This window comes from Arvicola amphibius, chromosome X (assembly GCF_903992535.2).
Source record: "Arvicola amphibius chromosome X, mArvAmp1.2, whole genome shotgun sequence".
NCBI lineage: Eukaryota > Metazoa > Chordata > Mammalia > Rodentia > Cricetidae > Arvicola > Arvicola amphibius.
In genome coordinates, this window is record NC_052065.1 from 111,807,189 (window position 1) to 111,832,961 (window position 25,773).

Genomic DNA, 25,773 nt, shown 5'->3' on the forward strand with positions numbered 1-25,773 from the left:
TAACAGAGATACAGGTGAGTTATAACTCGATATGCAACAAATGAAGAGCTAGTTCTTACACTGAACAGTGCACACCAAATCCCAGCTTACTAATGAAAGCTCTGCACCGAGGCATATCATTAGATTATAAGACACTATGGACCAACAGACAGTCTTGAAGAGAAAAACAATTACATGCAGGATGATGGAAATCATGGAGGGCTGATTCTATTTTGGAAGCAAGAACATATTGGAAGAATATGCTCAATTTGAAGAATGCATTCCACATCCCGAGAGGAGATTGTTTCCAATGAAGACTTATTCACCTAGCAGAAACTTAATCATGTGTGAGGATATAATCAGACACAGAAAGGTTTTTATTGAAATCACCTCTGGAAGGGCACACCGTTAGAAAAATAATCAAATAAAAATCACCTCTGATGAGGACATCTTTCTAAGGAAGTTAGCAAAGGGTGTGGTCCAGAAAGGCTAGAGGGTAAACCAAAAGAACCTCGGGTCTACAGAATGGATGCTAATACAGAAGAGGAATTCCCAGGATGACAGCTTGGTAACAAGCCTAGAAAATAACCGTTCCAGAATGAATCAGAAGGGAGAAAACTCCCAAGAGCGAATTCTCCAAGAAAAATAAATGGAACGCATGAATTACTTAGTGTTTGATAATACTGTGTAGAATTTTATGGCTTTGTCAGAAAAATTGATGGTACGGAGAAAAATAAATTTTAAAAAAGAGGGTTTTTGAGAATAAAATAAAAATATGAGTTGCAGTCTGCATGCATCAACTATGAGCAATACTTACATGATATAATACAGCTAGTGAATATTGTCATTAAAACTTTTATACTTGTAGAAGTGTGGGCATGTGTGTGAGAAACAGAGAAAGACAGAAAAGTGTGTGTGTGTGTGTGTGCGTGTGTGTGTGTGTGTGTGTGTGAGAGAGAGAGAGAGAGAGAGAGAGAGAGAGAGAGAGAGAGAGAGAGAGAGAGAACTAGCATTTAGTCATGGGTTCAATCTCTAGCATCCAAGAAAAAAATGCGAATTTCTTATCTTACATAACAGAAATAAATAATAAATCTCTAAATTTAAAAATGAGAAGTAACATTAGCTACTGTGTTATTCCACAGTAAGTATACTCTATAACAAAAGAAGGAACTAAAAATGTTTTTAAAGCTATTTAAAACAACATAAATTTATGAGCTCACACTTCTGTTGGTGAGAAGTTCAACACTGTATGGCTGAATTTTCTCTCCTGAGTCCTCTAAGACCCAAATCATGGTATATGCCATGTCTTACTCTTCTATGTGGGCTCTTGGGGAGAAGCTGCTTCCGGGCTTGCTCAATTTATTGGCAGTAATTAGTTCCATCCCACCCTTTCAACGTGGACCCTTAAATCCTCAAGCTGGCAACAGAACTTTGAGTCTTTTTTACTTTGACATGCTCTTGCTCTTCTGCTTCCAGGAAAGCAAATTCTCACTTCTGAGAGCTCAAGCTTCCACAGTATTTTCTTGTACTGGGGATTGAACCCAGAACTCATGCACACTAGATAAGCACTCTTCTCATGTGGCCAAACTCAATCATTTAACCCAGGAAAATCCTCTCTATTCTAAAGCCTGTGGCCTTAACCACATTCACAAATGTCTTTTGTGTAAAGTTACACATTCCTGGATTCTGTTCTGAAAGTAGAAACCAGGGGTAAAGGGGTAAGGCAGAGGAATACGTGGTTCTACATTATGAGCCGTGTGTTAGTCGGCTTTCTGTTATTATAACAAATGCCTAAGATAAGTTATGAAGAGAAAAGGCTTATTTTGGCTCATAGAAATTTCAGGTCATGGGGCTGGAGACATGGCTCAGTGGTTAAGAGCATTGCCTGCTCTTCAAAGGTCCTGAGTTCAATTCCCGGAAACCACATGGTGGCTCACAACCATCTGTAAATGAGGTCTGCTGCCCTCTTCTGGCCTGCAGACATACACACAGACAGAATATTGAATGCATAATAAATAAATAAATATTTTAGTAAAAAACGAAAGAAATTTCAGTTCACGAATAGCTGGCCCTATTACTTTGGGTTTATGGTGGCACATTATGGTAGGAGCACCTTGCTGGGAAGAGAACAGGAGAAATGGGCTGGGGTCCCATTTATTGCCTCCTTTGACATACTCTGAAGTAACCCTCATTAACACAGAGGCTTCCAATAAGTCCCCAGCTCTTAAAATGCTTCCATCACATCCTGATGACACCATGATAGGAATGAATCCACATGTACCTTTGAGGAACACAAATACAGACCACAGCATCCTCTATAATAAGCCATGAGTTTAGACGTTTTGTGCATGCATGCATTATTTTGTGCAAATAAAAAAAATAAGATGGCTGGAGATGTAGTCTAGTGGTAGAACACTTGCTTGGCATGGGTGAAGCCATGGGTTCAATCCCCAGCACTGTCCAAAGAAATAAAAAACTTAAGCTCATCTCCCAAATTTTGCTATAATCGAATCGAAATGGACCCTGTTTTAGATACTATGTCAAATCAAGTTATTATGGAAACAATGTGTATTATACATAGTCAGCTTTGTGCTTCGAAGAAATATGCTCTAGAATCATCTGACGGCTTTAAGAAATATTTGCTAGTCACAACCTTGGCTGGGCCCCAGCGAAAAGGCTTGACTTGGATAAACAACAGAGATCCTCCAAGGTATCAATTCCTTTGTTCTTCACATTCCATTAAAGGGCCTGCTCCTCTGGTTGCTTTTGGCATTTACCACTTATAGCAAGCTAGAGTAAATGATGATAAACATGTTTTCTTGATTTATAAGGCTAAAATTGTATTAGTCCCTATTGCGTGTCAGAAGTAATATACTAAATGTAGTGCAACCTCTTAATTTCACAGACGAAAACACTGACTCCTCAGAAAGGAAGCAGATCCAGAAAGGGAACGCTATCTGCCCAGCATCCTTGGGAACTCCAAAACATTAATTCAGTTTATTTTTTTTTCTCACAGAAAGTAGCCTGTCCTTGACTAATCAGCTATGGACTACAGAGCCAAACATTATTCACTTCCAAATTCCTTTTCTTCAGCACACCCTACCTGGCACAATGATAAATGATTGCACAATGAAGCTTGAGATCTTGCAAATGATCACTTTATAATGGAATGATCTGAATTCTCAAAGTCTTACAGTTAAAAAGCAATCAGGCAGTAACGTGAAATAAGGTGTCTCTTCTTTTAGTAGCTGCTGCTTAGGGACAAATAAATGCACCACTGCTGGCACCACACAGCCTTACAAGACGGGTGGACTTGTTTTCTTCTTCTGCTTCACGACCCCACAACCGTATGCGTTTCCAGAACTCAATCAGCCTCGACTGTCTGCGTTTGTAAAGGGCAGGTAACGCAGCCAATCTCAGGAGACTGGTATGGGGAATCAGGGAAACAGCACTTGCGTTTGTAACTTGAAACAAAGTAGAAACTACCGATTTTCTCTTTTCTTTTACTAGGCTACCGTACAAATGTTGAGAACCAGCAGTGAGATAGCTTCCTGTTGCTGAAGATGCAACCACTGGGAAAGATGGTTAGAGGCCAGAGAAGTTAAGGAAAAAAATCATCTTAAGAATTGATGTACAAAACAAATAGCATATCAACATCAATGAAATTTCTCCCTTAATGAAACTAAAAGCATTCCAAGATTTTAATTTTAGTTGAGATATATATATAGCGAGAGATATATCTATATCTATCTATCTATATCTATATCTATATCTATCTTTACACACACACACACACACACACACACACACACACCATAAGTGTGGAAGAAAAACATTTCTGAAATAAAAGGGTCTTTAAATTTTATTATTCTTGCTGGGCAGTGGTGGTCCACGCCTTTAATTCCAGCACTCATGAGGCAGAGGGAGGTAGATGAATCACTGTGAGTTCGATGCCAGCATGGTCTATGAGAGCTAGTTCCAGGACAGACACCAAAACTACACAGAGAACCCCTGTCTCGAAAAAAACAAAACAAAACAAAATATCATTGGGTGGGTGGGGTGAGCGCGCATGCACACGGGCACATGTGCAGAATGTGGGTATGGACATGCATACTACAACATGTGTGGCAGTCAGAGAAAAATTTTACGGAGCCAGTTTTCTCCTTCCACTTTTGATTGGGCTCTGGGAAGAGAACTCAGGTCTTCAAGTCTACAGGCACCTTCATTTTACATGCCGAGTTGTCTTTCCAGGCGAAAGAAAAGTGTGTGTTTCCTTATTTTCCTCTCAAAGTGCTAATACTCACTTTCTAGTGAGTCTGCCATGGTAGTGCATGTCCGTAATTCCAGCGATCGGGAGGCTGAGCTAGGCGGATTGAGAGCTCTGGGCAAGGCTGGGCTATGTAATAAACTCAAGCCACCCTGGGTAATATAACAAGATCTAATCTCACAAAAAAACACCCCCCCCAATTAAAGAAAAAAAAATAAAATCACCAAACAAAGCAAAACGAAACCAAAAGCCTAGTAACACAATTCACAATTCACGTAAGCATGACGGTGCACTGTTCAAAGAGCAGTTCATAGTCACGATGAGATGGCAAACAAGCTGAAAAGCAACCACGCATAGGTCATTCTGGCTTCTCTCTTTCTGAGATGAGGTGAGCATGCTTGTGGCTACAGGAATTTATGATTTCCATGGATCTCATATAGATTTACAATCTCAACTTCAAATCGCCAGCCGTCATTTTAGAAAGCTAGGAAGAGTGGTGCCCCATACCTCTAACCCCAGCAACGTGAAGGCAGAGACAGGAGGATCCCTGCAGCCCATGGACAAGTTAGTCTTGCCCAATTGGTGAGTTCTAGATTCAATGAGACCTAACAACAAAGGAGGAGGGCAGTAGAGAAAGACTCCCAGCACCTGACTTCTGGTCTCCATATACATGTACACACAAGTACACCCTTGCCCTAAGCATGCAGACATACATAAGCATGTACACACACACACACACACACACACACACACACATCACAATACAAATAAAAGTTTAAAAACGAAATTATGAAGCTTATAACTAAGCGGCTAGATAGATCTTTAGAGGTTCGCTATTGAAAAACAGTTTTCTTGGTCTCAAAAATAAGCAAATATTCATAACGTAACTAGAGGTCTACTATGACAAAGGCAATGATAGCTGTGTATAATATCATGTGCACATTACATATATGATGACAGTAAGTGCACTGTGTTCTATTTCCTGGCTGGATATCGCAAAAGATCAGATCGGTTTCCCTTAATTTTTTTAGATAGCTTTTTATTTGTGTATGAGTGCACACATCCAGCTGTATGTGTGGGCACTCTATGTGTGGAGGTAAAGTTAGAATAACTTGAGGGAGTTGGCTCTCTCCTTCTACCATGTGGGTCTCGGGGAATGACACTCAGGCCATTAGGCTTGGCAGCAAGCATCTTTACCTGGTGAGTCATCTTGCTGGACCACCATTCATCTTTGTAGTTACAGTTTATCAAATACTTCAGTCTTTTCCAAGCTGATGCCTGGAAAGGCTGCCCTAACGTAAAACCAATTTTATATGTGTGTCCTCTTCAGAAGACTGACACAACCAGACAACAGGGAAACTCGTAACAAATGTTGGTTAAGATGAAATAGCTGCCTTGGAATTAATTGTACAATGTTTATTGTTTCAAATGTCATTTTCTCTACCATCCACTCCCAACAACACGCTCCCAAAAACAAGGTCAAAAGAACGCATTTAGGTGACATACAAAAAAAAAAAACAATATTTATTTTACTTTCTTATAAGAAGTTAAACAGAAAGACTCCTAGTTGAAGACATTGCCAAAAACATTAACATTATTTCATGTATCCCTTCAGTGCCCAGATTCAGAAAAAGGTTATCTGAATGGAAGAAAAGAAATGGTCCTCCTTACACTGGGTTTACTTATATATGTAGGTGAAAACAATCCATATACCTTAGTCAAAATAATATATGAACCTACAAGTTTCCAATAAGCAATGTACTGATTAAGAGTTCCTAAGTCCTGGAGATTACTCTTGTTCATTAAAACAAAGGTATTCCTATCATTTAACATCCTCTTTCCCCTCTGCTATTGCACCTGCTGAAAGAGGAGGTTGGAAGGAAAATATGATGTCCTTGTTCCCAGGCTGCATGACTAGCAGAATGGGTGCTCTCGGGGCATTTCAAAGCACCCTCTTCATCACCATCCAAATAGGCCAGCAGTAAAAGTGGCCCTGTGCAAGGCATTTAGGTGCTTTCCTTCCCAGAACTATGAAATCCTGGGTAAGGAGTGGTTTCACTCTTCTACAGGAAGCTAGGTCTTCATTCTAGTGAACAGTAGGAGAAACTGGAACACCTCCAAGGCCTGTAGCCCAGCAGCAATCTGACACCCAAAATAAGAGCACCAGGAGATGACACCCATGAGTCAATCACATCATGCACCCTCATTTCCTAAACTGCAAGGGCACAGTGCTCCTCTCCTGCCACTACTGCTACGGAAGCAAGACTCACTTTGTCCCAGCCCGTGGAGAGCAGGGGTCTCCTATCTTCCCTGCTTAAGGACAAGAGATGCAAGAAGCATCATTTTATTGATATGAACTGGTAAATGCCTGAAGAATTTGTGATATAAAGTTCTTCAGTCCTTGCTAGTGATCTGTAGGTATGAGTAAGAGAAGTGGGGTACCTCTTACTGTTTTGAATTTACCGGAAGCAGGCGGGATGGGGGGATACACATATGCATATATTGTGGGAATGGGGCAGAATGGAAACCCAACATATGCAAAAATCTAGTACATAGTTGGAGCCCCACTTGGTTCCCTCTCAATAAAACACAGAACATTTGAGTGGACAGAACCATTTGCAGCATGGAAAATAGCCATCCTAAGGCCTATCTTACAAACAAAGAAAAACAGACACTAATCTTTTTTTTTTTCCACTCAAGCAAATGGAGCCTAAATTCTAAGCGAAGAAAAGACATCATCTCTCTTAGAAAATACACAAAGAAACACCAATTGCTCGAAACCCTCAACTAATTGCAGGCTGGCTCACAGGGAAGTGGCAAAACCTGTATAAATTAGTCATTGTTGTTCAGAATACTCATCTTTTACCTGAGATGCAAATTATTCCCTGCTCCACTAGATAGTCTAAGCAAATTTGTACCCTCACTTTCGCCGAAAGTCGAAAGGCTATACGAAAGAGAATGCGGGAGTAGGCATAGCAGGGAATAAGCATGGGCAATGAGAAGTTCAAAAGTTGGGGAAATGGCTGGCTTTATCTGAAGATAAAGAAAGTACTAAGAAATAAGGAGTCCCAAAATTATATAAACCCAGGAGTGGGGTCCCATCCCTCACACTAGATACAAGTACAAGCTAGATGCATAGTCCATACTTGGTTTGAGTAGCAGAAATGATGTGGGGCAGCCATCTTTCCAGACTCCCTGACTCCAACTCTAATACTAGGTCATTCTGCCTCCACTATCCTACAAAATCCTGCAAGGACATAAAACAGCCTTGGTGGAGAAGTTGCCTCTGTGTTTTTGTTTTTTTTCTACATGTCATCACCGTGGCCAAGATGACTTCTGGGAAATTCAAGGCAGAGGGAAATGCTATTGAAGTGGATAATGATAGCGCATTTTAATAGCCACAAACATTACTCAGTAGGTTCCCAAACAATAGGCAGCAGATTGTATCAGTTTTGTTTGCTAGATGTTCTCTGGGAATCATGTTCAGCACTAGCATACACACCCCAAGTGAGTTTCCTCACAAGTAAAATTTCTTGGTGTTATTCCACACAAAGAATACAGAGCAAGCAGAGATTCCTTAAGGAAGTCATCACGACTCCTGATAAGATGAATCCATGCTCATTGTCCCCTGTTCTTTGTCCTTTAGTTTGGACACTTGGCAAAGGACATCTGCTTTTAAGATTCAGCGAGAACGAGAAAGGCTCTGCTCTCGTCTTGAAGAGCTCCATTAGTTTGGGTTTTTCGGTGCAAAACTGACATGAAAAAGCCGTGGCTCTTAGAAGCTGCCTGTGCTTCAAGGGTCCAGTAGTTTCGATTTCTATTTAACAAGCCCTCGGATAACAAACGGAGAGTGCAGTGAATCTTCACAGGGTCACATTGAAGGAAAACCAGAAGTCAGTTCTCCCCATCACTGAGCAGCTTTCTTCAGATTTTCGATCAGCACTACAGAATCCGTTTCCTCTTTGGATTGCTTCTCATAGATGTCGTACTTCTTCCAGTGCTGCAAGGAAGAACAAGAATACGCCCGGTGACTTCACAGCCACATTCTCTCCCTGGGTACTGGGAGTCAGCGCTTGTTTGTAAGTTTGTATGCACAAGAACCGTAAGTGCAATGCTTTCCTGCTTTGGGTCTTCTGATCTAAGAATACTCATCAAGTGGGACAATTAAAGAAGCCAAATAATCAAGAATGAACATTAAAGACAGGAAAAGCATGGGATTGTTACATAACGGTTAGTGCCTGTTTGAAGAGATATACAAATTGAGATATCTGCCAAACTAGAAACAGTCTTTGGGAAATAAACTAAAGGGTGGGCCACTTTTCCAACTGTCTCACTTGGGATTTTACTTTCTTACCACTCAAATTGGACCACTGCTCCAGAAACATCACAGGCTCCCAAAAGTTAATTACCATCTAGTTAACAAGACACTGAATGTCTTGAAAGTCATAGTCCTAGAAGCTGTGAACATCTCTATACTAATCCTTCATTTAACATCATTTGCCAGACGGACCGATTTGTTAGACATTATGTGTAATGGACTCATTATACAGAGCTTCTCCTGAATGGGAGTCAAGCATATTTTCATAGTAAAAAGCCAACATTCTGGTCCTATGGCTATCTTTGTCAGTCTGGGGAAAGGGTGAACTCTAAACTCAGTTCTGTCACCTGTAAAAAAGCTGCCAGAGAAAAGTATAGGCATAGTATGAGGCACAGACGAGCCTAGCTAACTGCCTGCCTGCGTGAGGAAATCAAGTTTTATTGAGAGAGAATCATGTGTTTCTGTATTGCCTATAGCTGTTTTCATGCTGTAAGCTTTAAATTGTTGCAGAGAGTGAATGACTTTATAAATAAAACAAGAACCCTTTGCAGAAATAAAGTCACACCACTCCCTGCCCAAGCTTGGGGCTGGGCTCCCTTTCTCCTTTGTGCTCTACAGTTCATTAAGCTTGCAGGAAGACGGGGAAGTCAGAGAGACAGAAACAAGAACAGCCTGTTTAGCTGTGGCGGGCTGCGGCACTGAGGAAATAGGACCGTCTAGCAGTAGTGTATGGAGCTAAAAACTGGGAGATGCTGTTTAAAATAGCCATTTTTTCCTAAATAAAATATTTAACCCTAGCATACCTGACAGAGTTGTGAAAGTTAAAAATATCGATAAGTGCAAGCTCTGCCGAGGATGCGGAGGAATCGGATCGGTCATGTATTTCTGGCGGGAATGTAAAATAGTAGTTACTCTGTGAAACAGCCTAGTTATTGTGTAACTCTGAGCATACACTTAACACAGGACCCTAAAGTCCTGCTCCTGTCTATTTACCCTGAAGAAAGGAAAACATGGCCATACAGAGACTTTATTTACAGCACCTTAACTCCTAACAACCCAACGAGATCTAGTCCTGATGTCCTTATACAAGAGAATGTTAAATAAACTATGGAGTATTTCTTAGCAATAAAGAGAAGTAAACTGTTGTTGGCATATGCAATGATACGAATATTTTCTTACTACATCATTACTAAGTGAAAGAAGCCAGACTCAGAAATCTATGTATCCTAGGATTCCATTTGTTTGGCACTATGGAAAAAGAAAGATTCTGGGGACAGAAAAAAAATCAGTGGTTGCAAGGGACATGACCCGTGGTTTTCAACTTTCCTCGTGCTGCAACCCTTTAGTACAGTTCCTCAAGTTGTAGTAACCCAAATATTTTTCTTTGCTACTTCATAACTGTAATTCTGCTACTGTTATGAATCATAATGTAGATATATAATATGCAGGATATTTGATATGGGACCCCTGTGAAAGGGTTGTTTGACTCCCAAAGGGGCTGAGACCCACAATTTGAGAACCACTGGTCTCAAGTGAGGGCTGGAGCTGACTCCAGAGGGACACATAAGGAAATGACAGAAATAGTCTATATTTCTACTGGAGTGGTGGCCACAAAATTGCATCTGTTTGCTAAAATTCTTCTAAGTGAACACTTAAAAAAAGGAAACATTTTGTTATTTGTAAATTGGACTTGAAAAATTCTATATTTTAAAACATGTGAAATGTTTGGACTTCTAAGAAAAACCATCCAAAAAGTTAAGATAGCCTTAAAACAATGGTTTACTCAATAAATGGCACCATGCCAACTGGCGAAGCATTTGAAAAACAAAGCTCAACACTCCCTCATAGACTCCACCAATAAAGCCCCAAGCATGAAACACAAAGTCAACTAAACACACAGGGAAACAACTTTATAAGTTTCCCATGTATAGACTTTCTGCACATAAAATATCATTTTTGAGAGGTAGTTTTACTGCAGAAAAAAAAGAAAAAAATCATTTGTATTTAGATAATCACCATAAACACAATAAAAGGCAACAATGGCTACCAAGCCAAAGGATGATTATTTAATATATGAAGCTAGAGAAATTGTTTAGTTGGTGGAGTGTTTGCCTTGCATGAATCAGGCCCTGGGTCCTATCATCAATGATGATACCAGAAAAGAAAATCTGGTATATGCAGAACCTTGTAAACTACCAAGGAAAAGAAAAATACTGTAGGGGATAAAAGGGCAAGGAACAGGAATTTCACAAAATAAAAGGTTTAAGCCAATGTACTGATAAAAACATATAAAATGCGTTGTGTAAAAATTCCTCACCTATTAAAACACCCATTGATTTTCAAAACATTACTTACCAACATGTTTGCAAAAGTGTGTCCAAACAAGTATTTGAACCCTGCTACTGGTAAATCTAGAAATTTGTACACCTTAGTTTTAATATATACTTCCTGTGAATATAATTATTTGAATTCTCATGCTTTGCCTAAGTAATATGGATGTTTTGTTTAGCAACATATGTTATAAATTCTCATAAACTGGCCAAACAGAGCTATTTCACTTCCTTTAACTTCCAAAAGCAATTTCACGCATGGATAAGCATAATTTATTCAAGCCATACAAGCTCCTTGGATAATAATTTGTCACTTCAAATCCGAAAATTTCTAAACTAAAAGCTACTTGGGGAGCAGGTCAGTAGTATAGCATGTGAAAAGTTCCATCAATAGTATTAAAAGAAAGAGAGCGAGAGATATCCAAAGGTCTATTTTTAGATCAAAGGGTGTACAAAAAACAAGTGGCAGCCAGCAGGATTTGGCTCATGGTTTGTAATTCGCAGAGATATGAAGGCAGGAAGGTAGTTTGTGGCAGCATGGGCTGGTATTTGCCTCTCTATATAAATGCAATCATTAAAAAAATAAGAAAGGCAAACAGCGTGATTGGTAAAGCAAACAAATAAATAATAACCCAAATAAGTGTTTATGGGGACGAAAAAGTGACGGTTATGGGGAAGAGGTCACAGAAAGAATCCGCATGTATCCAAGAGGCCTAAGAAGTTGGTGGGATCTCAAACATCAGTGAGCGAATTTCTGAACATTTTAAGGGTCTGCTAAGTCACAAAATGTCCAAGACACAAGCTCTCTAAACTGAGTCTCCCTCGCAGGATGAAGCTGCACTCCGAGGAGAAACTAGGGGAAATAGACTCCAAAGGATTTGCATGGCAGGAAAAAGAAATGGATAAAGAAGAAAAGAAAATCCAGATAAATGTAGAGATGGACGTGAGGGAAGGAGAGCTGGAGGAAGAAGTTATAAAAAGAAAAGGCCAGGTATATTGGCACATGCCTGGAATCCCAGCACTTGGGAAGCAGAGGCAGAAGGATAACTACAAGTTCAAGGGAAGCCAGGATTACAGAGGAAGTTGCAGGCAAGTCAGGACTACCTAGAGAGACTGAGTCTCACCACTAAAGAGAAATAAAAGGACGCAGAGGGGAAGGCAGGTCCTTCCAAAGCCATTTTTTATAATTTTCAAAACTTCTCAAAGTGATAGAAGAGAGGGCTGTATAATCATGAAATTAGTAAAGCGGACCTGAGTAAAGCCTCTTTTTTTTTAAAGTTTAGGAAACCAAATTCACATACAAATAAACAACAGAATAATAATATCTCCACAGAAGTAAAAGTCGACAGAAATACGTCCATGAAAACAATACCCTAATATATGAAAACTTGATGAAGAAAAATTTACACAGAATGAGAAATTATAAATCCCATGAAGGAATGTATAAATATTCAGAACAGGATTCAGAAAATTAGATGAGAAGAATTCAAAAATTAAAGGAGAAAACTCAGTAAAGAATTAGAAATAAAGGAAAATAATTATTTCATTTCAGAAATGAAGACTAAGCTGGGGGGACCATGGGTGAGTAAGCACATCAGATCGTTAGATGATGTCTTCAGAGAACAAGCGCCTGAGATGGGGATTTAGACAATTATCTCAGAGGGCACGACAAATGGAGAAGGAAGGCAAAAGCCAAGCGTAGACTAGGTTAAACATCCCTTACACAAAATGCTCAAGAGTAAAAACGTTTGTGGTTTGGGAAAGTTTTTCAAAATTTGGAGATATATTGCAGATGGGACCCAAGTCTTAACTCAAAATTCTTTCATGCTTCACATATAGTAAATAGTCATAACTCAAGAGAAGGCTGCATAGCACATTGAAGTTTTGAGCACAAAACAAAATCCTAGGAAGCAGAATTTTCCATTTGTGGCATTATATTAGCCCTTAAAATAGTTCAACTATTCCAGCATTCGGGACTTCAGATGTTTACTTTAGAGGTATTCAACCTGTACCTGACAAAAACCAACCCAAAATGGCCAACATCAAGAATGGGTCTGGTAAGATTATTGGATTTTGTGAAGAAAATATTTTTGAAAATCCCAGGAGGGAAACTCAAATATTTTAATATGGAACAATATTATATGGTCAGATGTCTTTAACAATATTTTATACCAGAATGAACACATTTAAGATAGTCAAAGCAGGACATATGTGTGTCTCTGTGTCTGTGTGTGCGTGCACGTGCGCATGCACACGCTGTGTTGCTTTTGACATCTTGTTTTGTTTTAAGGTCACTGCGAGTTCACGTGTGCAGCAGGCCTGCTGTATCTGGAAGGCAGGTTTTCCTTTGATCACCATCAGCTCTTACACTCTTGCTGCGGCCACCTCTGCAATCATCCTTGAGCATTGGTAACCGTGCGCCAGAAAGACACATGTCACATGCGTGTTTCACTTGGAATACCCATAAGGGCAGGAACTTACTAAAATCCCATGGGAAACAATACTAAAGGGAAAGGAGACAGAATGCACTAATATAAAGCGTTCAAAATTAATAATGGGACAGAAAGGGTTAATGCAGGTAGGGGATGGGAAAACAGGCTAACGGAAGGGGTACATGGAAGGAAAATTAACACTAAAGACATTTAGAAATGGTTATAACCTACTACTGTAGAAGCTTCCTAAAATATATACATACACAATGCTATGTTGGATAAGAAAAAAAAAGTGATTTGTAAGCCACTAGTGATGGTTCATGCCTATAATCCCAATGCTCAGGGAGCTGAGGCAGGAGGATTGCTAGGAATTCTAGGTTACCCTGGGCTACCTAGGGAGCTAAAGGTCAGCTGGGGCTGAGGATGAAATCCTGTTTTACACACACACACACACACACACACACACACACACACACACACACACACAAAACTTTAATTGTTTCATACGGGGTCAGTAACAACCTGTAAGGACAATCTTTACAAATAACATTTTTATTCCAAAATAAAACTTGGATTACTCTTTTAAAATGATTTTTAGACTCATTTTATCTTATGTGTCTGTTTTTCTTGCATATATGTTGCCTATGGAAGCCAGAAGAGGATATGGGATCACCTGGAACTGGAGTTTCAGAGAGTTGTGAGATTATGCCATGTGGGTGCTGGGCACCAAATCCATATTCTCTGCAAGAGCAGTGCTCTCAACCTTTGAGCCATCTCTCCAGTCCCAACACTCTTAATTTTTTTATTGACTAATTTTATTCTTTGACAGTTTCATACATGTATACATGAAGGAAGGACTCAGGGGTTCTTACCCCCCCCCCATGGCTTACCATTTCCTACTGATAGATTCACGGAGAGGGGAGAGTCATTGCTTTTAATTGGCCACTCACAGGTGACCCTACCATGCGCTAATGAACAGTCCCAATCCACTGATCACACGGATGGCACTGGTTAATTCAAATGGGTCACAAGACAAACCCCAAACTTACAAATCCAGGAAAGGGAATGGTAGGAAAAGGGGGGAGTGTAGTTGACTGAGATGGGAAGAAACATGGGAGGATGTAGGGGGCTAACTGTAATACAGAGCACATGGGGCCATTGTAATATAGACTATATTATATACTCTTTTCTAAACCCTTTATCAGAACCATGGCCTTTCTCTCAGCACAGCATGGAATATGCCCACATAAAGGAGAAAGAATGAACACAAAGCCTTAGTATTCAATCTTACGAATTTTCTGCCAGCCTAATTTTAAAACCCCCCAAATCACCAGTCCACAATTCAATCCTTAATCTGTCATTTAAAATAAAAGAAATGGTCCATCATCAACAATAGAATAGTGGACAGAGAGCAAAAAAACCATCACGGGTTTTTATATTGTAAAGCAAAAAATACAGGAACATTATGGAAAATCAAGTCTCAATTTAACATTTTTTTCAAGTTTGATTACAGTATTCCCCACAGTGTCTAAAAGCGAAGTAAATTTCATGCAGCTAAGCACCATGCAAAACCACTGGTCTTTTGGACACAAATCAACCTATTTCTTGCCCCAGTCTTCGTCAGAATAGTAAAAAACAAAAGGCTGGACAGAACAAATTGGAGAGCCCCACATCTAAGAGCCCTGTCGTGCGTGTCACAAAAGGGACTAATTTGAAACCATTTGTGGTGGTCATTAACCCAACGCCTCATTTTATAAGCCAATAAAGAAAAAAAATAAGCATGCATTCTGTCCTGTTAGCAGGAATTGAATTTCGGAACAGCCAAAAAGCCGAGCTGACAACCAAAAAGCAATGCTTCACAGAAAGGTGCAGATTTATACACGGAACTGAAAGGACAAAAGGAGAAAGGAGAAAACTGTCCTTTAACAACACCTCAAGGCTGAAGAAGGCAATCCACTGGTGTAAAAGCATTAGCTGAAGGTTTGGCAGGGTGCTACACGATACCCAACTAAGTATCTCCAGTGGCACGGGTCGTGGGTGGAGGGAGGAAGTTAAGTAACCAGAGGGAGTATGCTGTTAGCGTCTTAAACACAGGGATCATTCTTAGCCTCACCAATGGTGGGCTCATTGGATGGTATCTATCTCTAAAGAACTGGGACTACTGGCAAAATTCAGGCAGGGCCTGAGCCGTAGATCATATTAGGAATTCTTAATCTTTCAATCACCGTGATGTGATGGTGTCTCGGTTGCAGAGGAAAGCATAAATACTGAAGTTAAAAAAAAAATCAAAAAACCCCAAAAAACCCATATATATATATATATGGATGCAAGAAATACAGATACAGAAGAGAAGCAATTGCCTTTCCAGTCCCCTCCCCCACCCCTGAATGTGGCCAGCAGCCCAATTAGTCACATGGAAAAGGCAAAAAGCAAAGCAACAGGAAGAAACACGGGTGGCCAAACTGTTACCATGGTGACGAACAAAACAACATCAAAACACTAGAAACCTTAAGGAAAACTACGCCGAAGATTTATTTGTGGCCGCATCTAAATGCATTTTTAAAGCAGTACTATGGATGGCGTTGGTGTGGAAATAACAGGTGTTTCAAAAACACATGGCTTCTGTCTTCAGATTAGGATGTGACATCTTTGGGATACTGGGATCTAGTCCAAGTAGTTTTGTAGTCACCTCTCTACCTCTGGAGACTTCTCAGTGCCCCTCCCCCCAAAGTCCCCATCTCTGAAGTGACGATGTTAGGAAGAGCATCTAGGATTTTGCAAATTTGTAATTAAAGGCAAGAATTTGGCACATAACCCTGTGTCTCCTCAGCAGCATCCAAGATGACGCTCATTCTGTGACTGAAGGATTCTAGAAGGGAATTGCTGTCTCTAGTGCAGGTACATCACTTTCTGAGGACTACTTCTGTGTAAAGAAAGCAGACAACGGGGCCTATGAGATGGGCTCAGGGGGTGCAGGCTCGTGCTACTCAAGCCCCCAGACCTGGGTTCAACCACCTAGAACCTACAGACTACTAAAGGAAATAACTGACTCCCCAAAGTTGTGCACTCCCACATGCACGTCCTCTCCCAACACACGGAGAATACTTTTTTAAAAAGTGGATTATTCATCTGCTTAAAAGCACCCAGAAAATTGTTCCCTGACCCTTGCCCACCGACGGCATTATTTTATTATACTTTTATTTTGAAAGACCTGGTTTTGTTTAATGATCTGCAGCCATCATGGGCGAAAATGTCCCATGCTTTCAGCGGCCCATCTTGTCAATATATCCAGCTCACGAAATTACAGAATTATCTGACTCATTGGGACAAAAAAACAACATATTATCCTCTAGACAGCAAATTGAAAAATCCCCCGCAATTTTCCCGTCTCTGAGAAAGATAATTGATCTGATTTTTGCCGTCAGTGTTGCCATTATTCACTCTATCACCCAGAGCTGAAAACTCACAATTATTTTCTATTCTCCCTACCTTTCCTCACCCACACAGAGTCACCAAGTCAGAGTGCATTCCTTTAACAATGCGCCCTATTATCAGTCTCCTCTGCCACCATGTAAGTCCAAATCTCCAATATCTCCCAGACCTGGACGACTACAATAGTCCTTCTTCCTTGTTAATGATTTGTACATGGCTTCTTTCATTGTAAAAGTAATGCGTGCTTATTACAGGCAATTTGGAAATTTCAGGGAGATAGACAGAGAATATCAGCTACCCATAATTCCTCTGACCCAGTTTCTTCTACTCATTGTTCTATGTGTATCTAACATAGTTCTCTAAAAATTGGGATTGTGATTTACTAGATATTTATAATTTGTTTTGTACTCTTATAAGTGAGGTTTTCTTTCTTCTTCTTCTTGAGATACTATTCTTTGAAACCTAACTTTTTAAAAAAAAATCAATTCAAGATGTTATTCTCTAAGTGCTGTAGATAAAAAGTCTGACTACAGCAGTCTTATTTTATAAGTAAACTATTATTCTGTCTGAAAGCTGTTAACTTTTTACTTTCCTTAGATGTGAGATACCCCCAGTTCACTTTAGATGCTTTATCAAACTTTTCTGACACTTGGACAGTCATATATGAGATTCAGATAGTTTCATCTGCTCATGGAAAATTCTATTACTTCATTAATTTTGCTTCTCACTTATCTGTTAATTTTTAATAAGTCACTATTCATATGTTGACTCAATTTATCTACTAATTGTCTTACAATTTTCCTCATAGCATATTTTTGTTCTAGAAAATAAAATCAATTCTTAATTGTTGGTAACTCATTGTTTTCTAGTTTTCATATTAGAACAAAATGAGACATGGGTCAATCTTGTGCCATTGTTTGGTTATTTCCTGAATGTTTATTTCCAAGAGCATGCTTTTCATGATCAAAGATGTTTATTATATTGTTGTTAAGAAAGGACATATAGGTTAAATACTCCTGATCCAAAAAAAATAAAAAAAAAAACAGTTCTGAAATGCGCCAAAATCTGAAGCTGCTTGCGCAGTGATAAGGTGCTTTAAAATTTCAGAATCTTGTCTGGGTGTGGTATTATATGCCTTTAATCCTAACACTAAGGAGATAGGGCAGATGGATCTATATGAGTTCAAGAGTAGCTTGGTCTACCTAGTGAGTTCCAGGATAGTCAAGGACCAGACCCTGTCAAAAAAAAAAAAAAAAAAAAAAAAAGAGTTCTGAAGTTTGGATTTCCGATTTTCAGATCAAACAGTAAAATCTATGTAATATTCTAAAGTCTGAAAAAATACTTTTGTTCTCAAGCATTTTAGATAAGGGACACTCAACCTGTATGGAGGGCCACCAGCACTGCATGACAAGTGCCAATTTCTTAGCTACTTGTTAAGAACTAGTTATTGTTTCTTTTTAGAAATGCATTAGATAGGCAGATAATACCTTGTCTTAGTTACCTTCCTATTGCTGCAAAGAGACACCATGACCAAGGCAACTTACAGAAGAAAGTTTCGAGGAGGCTTACAGTTCCAGAGATCAGAGTCATTTCCCATCATGTGGGGGAGCACAGCAGCAGACAGATAGGCAGGCATGGCACTAGAGCAGTAGCTAAGAGCTCATATCTCATCCACAAACATAAGGCAGAGAGTTAACAGAGCCCAGTGTGGGCTTAGAAAACCCAATACACTCCCCCAATAAGGCCATACCTCATAATCCTTCCCAAGCAGTTGCACCATCTGGGGGCTGACTATACATTTGAGCCTATAGGGACCATTTTCATTCAAACTACCACATGGCTCATCAATGCTTGGTTGGCATGTGCATTTGGCCTTTGCCCACAGACACTGGGCATTTGCATTGCGGCATTTTAGGTAGTCTCCATCCTGCTGAAAAGAGAAGTAAACTCAAATGCCTTCCCGTGGCTTGGCCTTGAGGCCAATGTGTGACAGCATGGTGGAACTGGAAATGGCAGAGTGCAGGTGAATTGGAGAATGCACACCCTGCTACTATTCCAAATGGAACGATTGTAAGTCACACTGGACAAACAAAGGCATCTACGGTTGCAAAGCAGGCCTACTTCCAGTTTGATGGCAGGCATGGTCCTCCTTTCTCGAACACAACCCCTAGGATGAGAATGCCATTCCTCATTGCCAATACTGTCTCACTGCATGCTAATCGTAATAGGATCCCGAGTCCTTTACTCATAACTCCTCCATCCCAACCCTCTCTTGTCAAAGCAACCTTGTAGAAGACAATAAGGTACTGGAGGATGAGCATCCTATCATACAAGAAGCAATGAAGCACAGGGGGGAAAAGCAAGGAAGCTTTAAAATCTCACTCCCCACCAGATGTGTGACTATGGCCAAGTTTCTAAACCTCACTGAGTCTCTGTTACCTCATCTGGAAAAAACTATACCAACAGCACCGTCTTAATTGCTTTCTCACTGCTCTGATATAATACTCTGGACGCAAGCAATTTAATGGAGAAAGGGTAATTTCAGCACAAGGTACAGTCCATCATAGCAGGGAAATCAAGGCAATCGGGGCTTGCAGCAGCTGATCACCTCGCATCTGCAGACAGAAAGCAGATGAACACATGCTAACACTCGCTCGGCTTGCTATCTCTACCCAATACAGTCCAGGATCCACGGCCTAGGAAATGGTCTCACCCACAATTAACAGGAGCCTTCTCACATCAATTAACATAATCAAGGGCATGCCCACAGGCATGTCCAAAGGCCCATCTCCCAGGGGACTCTAGATTCCATCAGGTTGACTGAACTGACCATCCCAAGCACTTACACTATGTGGTGGGGGTGGGGGGTTGGGGGTTGGGGAATGGGGGGGTTCTTAAGACTCAATAAGGTAACACAGGCCAAGCACTCACTGCCCTCCCTGACATACCCTAGATGCTCAGCAGCTGCTTCCAGCATCAATTGGAGTAGTTGCTGAAATGAAGAACAGCATGCTATACAGGTTGTTTTACCAGGACAGGAATCACCTCTGGCCTCTTTTTAGATATGCAGATTTATAGGATCCACTCCTGACTTGCTGCCAGAAGTTCTGGAGACAGAGCCCAGGAACCTGTACTGCTTGCAAGAATTCTAGTTGATTATGACTCAACTAGAGTTAAAAGACCACACTAACCTTACCTAAGTTACACAATATCTGTTGTATAGTGCTGGATCTACCTGCCCCGTGGTACCCTGGCCTGGGCATTACCACACTCTACTAAAGTGATCTGCTTTTAAAAATTAAAGTGCTCTACCAGAATCCTTCCTACTTCTTATCCCTAGCTGAATCGCATCACTGCCAGTATGAGCAATCCGTTATTAGGAGAGTCAACAATAAATGTATATTATTGTCCAAAGCACTACTCCCTGCTAACATGAAATGAACATGTCTGAAGTGTGAGGTATGTTAACTAGTTTTTATTATTACTGTGCTCTGTATGAATTTAATCCACATGAGACAGGTGCTACTCCTACTACTACTTTAGAAATGGAAAACCAAGTTACAGAAAGGCTAAGCAAGCGACCTAAGGTCAAAAAGACAGTAAACGACACAGTGGATATCTGAGTCCAGACATCGTGACTCCAGAAGTCAGACTATTATCTAGTACACTACAGTGCGTCTCTAAATGAACCGCCCCATGCCTGGTAGTACTAATTTAAGCTATCTACAGTGCTATTAATATTTATTTCATACATGTTCTTCATTATCTTATTACAGCGAAGGCATTTATCACAGAGATCTCAAACTCTTGTGTTCCATTGTCTTAAGTCTCCAGCCACAGCATGAAAGTCTGCAGGAGACCAACAGCTGGGTGGGTGTGGTCTCTTTTTATGTGCTTAGGGCCCATCTTTCTAGAGAAACAAAGGGCATCTTAACTGTTAATTCCTCATCAACATTTGAAAGGTAACTAAAAGTTCAAGGCCCCTCCATTAGGTTAATTTCCCAAAGGAGGCTCTTTCTGCTATGTGTTTAGACATGATATCTCATTCCTCAGAAAGAGGATGGAGTCCAGTGACCCGAGACAGACAGGGTATTCTGAGAATTTCTTAGCTGGTATGCTTGGCCAGATACCTGACATTTTAAATCAACTCTTTCATCTTTTAGATCAAGTGTAGGCTAAAATAACCAATTTTGGCCTGGGGCAGGTGGCTCATTAGATGAGACCATTTGCTGTGTAAACGTGAGGATGTGAGTTTGAAATATCAGCATCTATTTTAAAAAATGGCCATGGCTGTTGATATATGTAACCCCAGAGCTCCGGGGGACAAGAACGGGGGATCACCTACTGCCCACCCACCTCACTTCAGGCTCAGTGGTGATCCCTTTTGCAAAGTAATAAGGCAGAGATTGACAGTGCAAGCCCCCCCCCATACATCCTCCTTTGGTCTCAACATGTGTAATCCCCCCACATGCATGTATACATACAGTAACCAATCTGAAGAATTCTGATACATGCTACAGTATGATATACCTTGAAAACATGATGCCAAATAAAACAAGCCAAAATCAATGAGGCAAATATTGCATGATCCCATATACATGAGATAACCTAGAATAGACAAATACACAGAGCAGAACATAGAGTAGTAGTTGCTGGGGGAAGGGATAAGAGAGCAAGAAGTTAGAGTTTGGTGAAGTACAGTTTCTACTGAGGATGGTCGCTGTAAAACACGGAAAATGTGTTGGGTATTGAACTATATACGTAAAATGGTTGGAATAGTTAATTTCATGTTATGTGTATCATGCCCTAAGTTTTCCAGTCTCATACCCTACACACCCCATTTCAATCCCCATGGAGGTAGTGCTTACCAGGGTATCATCATTCTGGTCTCCAAACATTTCTTTAAAAATCTTGCCAGGATCAGGAATTGGAGGAAATATAATGATCTTGAGCCTTTAAGAAAAGAGAGATTTGTTTGGATCAAACTTTTCAGTGCACAGGAGTCTCTCACATAAAGACAGCTCTATCAAAAATAGGCACACAAAAGCCACAGCACACAAGTCACTTTTAGAAAGTCACCTTTAGTAATAAGGGAATTGCAAAAGATATGTTTAAATGGCTACGAGAAATCAGTGTCCCAAGACCACCACATCTGGATAGAGGAAAAAAGGCACCAACTTAAATTACTTACATCATTCAGAAATAATGAGGGCCAGACATGATGACACCCATCTCTAATCTCAGCACTCAAGAGGCAGAGGTAGGTGGATCTCTGTGAGTTCAAGGTCAGCCTGGTTTACATAGGGAATTCCAGGCCAGCTATGGCTACATTGTGAGGCTTGTCTCAAAAATAAAATAAAATAATGGGGCATAATTTTAGCAAATAAGAAGCTTGCTTTTATAATTTTGAGAAATATATATATACATATATATACATATATATATATATATATATATATATATATATATATATATATGTCTAATGGCACAGGCCTGTAATCTGAGTTAGTCAGGATCTTGGGGGCAAGATGGTTGTAAGTTCAAATCCTGGCTGAGCTATAGAGTAATTTTAAGGCCAGTCTAAAAAACTTAGAGCCTGTCTTAAAAAGTGAAAAGTGGGTTGGGGGATTATGGCTTAGTGGTTTTAACGCTTGCCTATAGCATGTGCAAGAGCTCAGGGTCAATGCTCAGCACTGTTTTTTGTTGGTGTTTTGTTTGTTTATTTGTTTGTTTGGTTGGTTGGTTTTTGTGTTTAAACAGCATATTATGTTGCTCAAGCTGTCCACAAACTTGTTATACAGTTAAGGATGGCCTTGAACTCCTTATTCTTTTGCCTCTACCTCCCAAGTGCTAGGATTACAGGCACGCGCCGCTTCACACAGCCAAAAGCTGATCATTTCTCCTTTCTTCCTGCTGCTCTCCCATTGTACTCAATCCTAGTGATACACACACCCACGCCATACTTGATCCTATCTGCCAGCTTCTCCAGCCTTATCTCTGGCCACTCTCCCTCACCCCATCTCTTCCAGGCACACACCACAAGCTCATTTTAGCCCCCGAGCCTTGGTACTTGCTTTTTCCTTAGTCTGGGAAAATAGCTGAATAGCTCAATGCCTTTATTTTATGAGTCTCTAATCAAATTATCATCTTCTTGGAGAGGACTTCCCTGGCCTCCTTATGTGAAATGAGGCTTCTATCATTGCCTTCCTCTACCTCCTGCCTACCTGAATTCCTGCTATGGATGTGTATTATCCCCTCTAAAAATATAGATAGGGCCTGTGTTCTATCCGCGCCATAAGCCTGGCACTTTGAATACGAGCTAGCATATAAATAGATATCTAACATCTAATGTTGAAATAATGCTAAAGCATTGGTTTGGGGCCCAGAACAATACTTTCATTCCAATCTTGAGCATTTACTAGAAGAGCAGCAACTACCTCTATACTGCTAAAGAGAAATAAAGCGTCCTTTCTCTTTTTTGACACATGGTCTCCTGGAACTGAAGGTGGCCATGAGTTTGGTGTGCAGTTGAGACTATTTCAACTCCTGCCTCTCCTTTTCTCCACCTCTCAAGTGTTGGGATTACAGGTGTGTGGCACCATGCTCAGCAATAAAAGCATCCTTAAAGAATGAGTAGCATATATTAGTGATAATCTGGCAAAGAGAGTTCTCTTTCCTGTGGCATCGAGTAGTGGCCTGCCTTGCATTAACACCAGGTAAGTCATTTTATTAGCAATAGATTTCTTTTCTTATTTTCCTTTTCTGTTGGTGCTGGAAATTGAACCAGAACTTCAAACATGCTAACTATTTGTCCTACCACCAAGCTCCACTCCCAGACCCAACTTCTTCTTTTTTTTTTTAAATTGTGCATGGGGTTTGGTAGGAGCACACACGTGGATGCCACTTTATACGTGCCACTTGTGCCCTTTATATGTGCACAGGACAATGCTGTGGACATGATTCTTTCCTTAAACACTGACATCGGTTCCAGGGATCCAACTTACATCACCAAGCTTATTCAGGAAGTGCCTTTACCCAATGAGATGTCTTGCGAGCCCCCTTAACCCCCTACTTCTAAAAGCTCATTCCAAGAGTTGCCAACTAACTGTGGATAAAGAAGGTACTGAAAAGAGTCAATGAAAATAGCACAGGGTCTCTTTAGCAATGCTAGTAATGTACACAGAAAGCCATGCCAAAGCAGTACTGTGGGAAATTCACTTGATGCTTCCTTTACTACAAAATGGGCACAATGATTTGCCCATCATTTCAGCATAAGTCATGTCTGAATGCAATTGTGCAAAAAGTTGCGGCCAACAATACACCAGCATGAAGAGTAATAAGCATAACACACAGGCTAGCAGGGACTGTAAAATCTGCCTGGGCAGCAGCTTACCTTTTCAGGTAAAGAAGAAGGACAATGATCGCACCTGCAACAATGACCGGAATGATGAGTAACATCGTTATGTAGAATGTGGAGTTCGACTCCTTGCCTACAGAATAAAAAGTTAAGCACAAAGACATGAGAACTACAAATTCTTTTTTTGTAATGAGCCAGGCAACAGTTCTATTTGTTAGTAAGATCACAGTGATTTCTTTCCTATGTCACAACCCATTTTCCCCAAATTCTCCAATTATCTTAATAGTTTGAAAAATTATCCTGTTCTGGTGCCTGAGCTTTCAAGATGAGTAAGTACCTTAAGGGCTGTTAGCAACCAGGGCATCTTAACCTGTTTTAGACAGTATTAAATAAAAGATTGCATATCTGACAATGACTGTCCTTTCTTTTTTCTTCCTTCTTTTTCTTCTCTCTTCTTTCTTTCTTTTTCTTTTTTTTGGGGGGGGGGGGGATTTTCAAGACAGGGTTTCTCTGTGTAGCCCTGGCTGTCCTGGAACTCACTTCGTAGACCAGGCCAGCCTTGAATTCACAAAGATCTGCTTGTCTCTGCCTCCCAAGTGCTGGGAAGAGGTGTGTACCACTACCACCAAGCTTGACTGCCCTTTATTATTATTAACTTAAAGGCTTACTATCATTCTTTCTTACTGCCACTATTGAATACTTAAATAAATCCTAACAACTACCACCATTATGATTCTTAAAGAGTGCCTCCTGTATATGTCTAGTACCATATCAGGCGCTCTGACATATTTATCTCTGAGCTATGCTATCTGTTAGACAATATTATTGCAGAACTATGCAGGGATAAGGCTCAGGCAGGCTTCAAACAGAACTGTCCAATTCCAAACTTTGTTTTTCTACACCTAAAACATGGAAGGCTAATTATATATTTCTATGTTCAACACAAGGGCATGGGGTTCTAGAAAACATCATCAGGACCTAATGACCTTGTCTTAGGGAACTTCAAATGTGACCCTAAATGATTCCTGCCTCCCAGTGATCATACTCTTGTATAATTCCCTGTCTAGACATGGGCTGCACTGATTGACTTTCTTCTAAATAACAAAACAGCACCAGTTCTGGCCTCTCATTTCCAAGATAAGTGATGGTGGACCATGGTTTTTACAAGGCTGTTCTTGTAATGGACTGTCCTATCCCTTTAAGAGATAAGCCCCTCCCACTACCTTCCCCACCTCTACCGCTGAGGCAGGTGGATCTTCCTTCTGCTTCCAGTCTTAGCCCCTTCCTTTCTGTCTCTCTCCCAAGAAGTAGCTGCTGCTGTGGCTCCTCTCCCCCGTCTCTCCTCCTCTTCTTCCTCCTCCTCCTCCTTTTCCTCCTCGTCCTCCTCCTCCTCTCTCTCTCCCTTTCTGCTCTTTCCCCTTCCCCCTTTCCCTTTCCTTCCATAACCCACTAGATAAATGCCCACTTTCTCTGCATGGCGTGCCTATCCATCTCAGTCTCCCTGCCTGGGACTGACTGCTTCTGTGGCCCACCACGGTCTTGGGATCCACTGCCCACTGCTGCCACTCAGGGACCTGCAGCGTTTCTGACACTGTGCCCCTCGGGGAAACCACAGCTTTTATGTTTACCATAACAGTTCTCTGATAAAGCCTTTCTTG

The 25,773-nt window shown here is 40.6% G+C and overlaps 1 protein-coding gene across 1 annotated transcript in view; it reads right to left on the minus strand.

Moving 5' to 3' along the window:
- Positions 1-7,612: 7,612 nt before the first annotated feature.
- Il13ra1 (interleukin 13 receptor subunit alpha 1) overlaps positions 7,613-25,773 on the minus strand; it is a 59,542-nt gene continuing 41,381 nt past the window's right edge. The window contains exons 9-11 of the mRNA XM_038316580.2: positions 24,152-24,248; positions 21,627-21,711; positions 7,613-8,246 (exon numbers count right to left, since the gene is read on the minus strand). Of these exons, the coding sequence (XP_038172508.1) occupies positions 8,154-8,246; positions 21,627-21,711; positions 24,152-24,248 (275 nt within the window). The 3' untranslated portion in view covers positions 7,613-8,153. The remainder of the gene's footprint in view (positions 8,247-21,626; positions 21,712-24,151; positions 24,249-25,773) is intronic.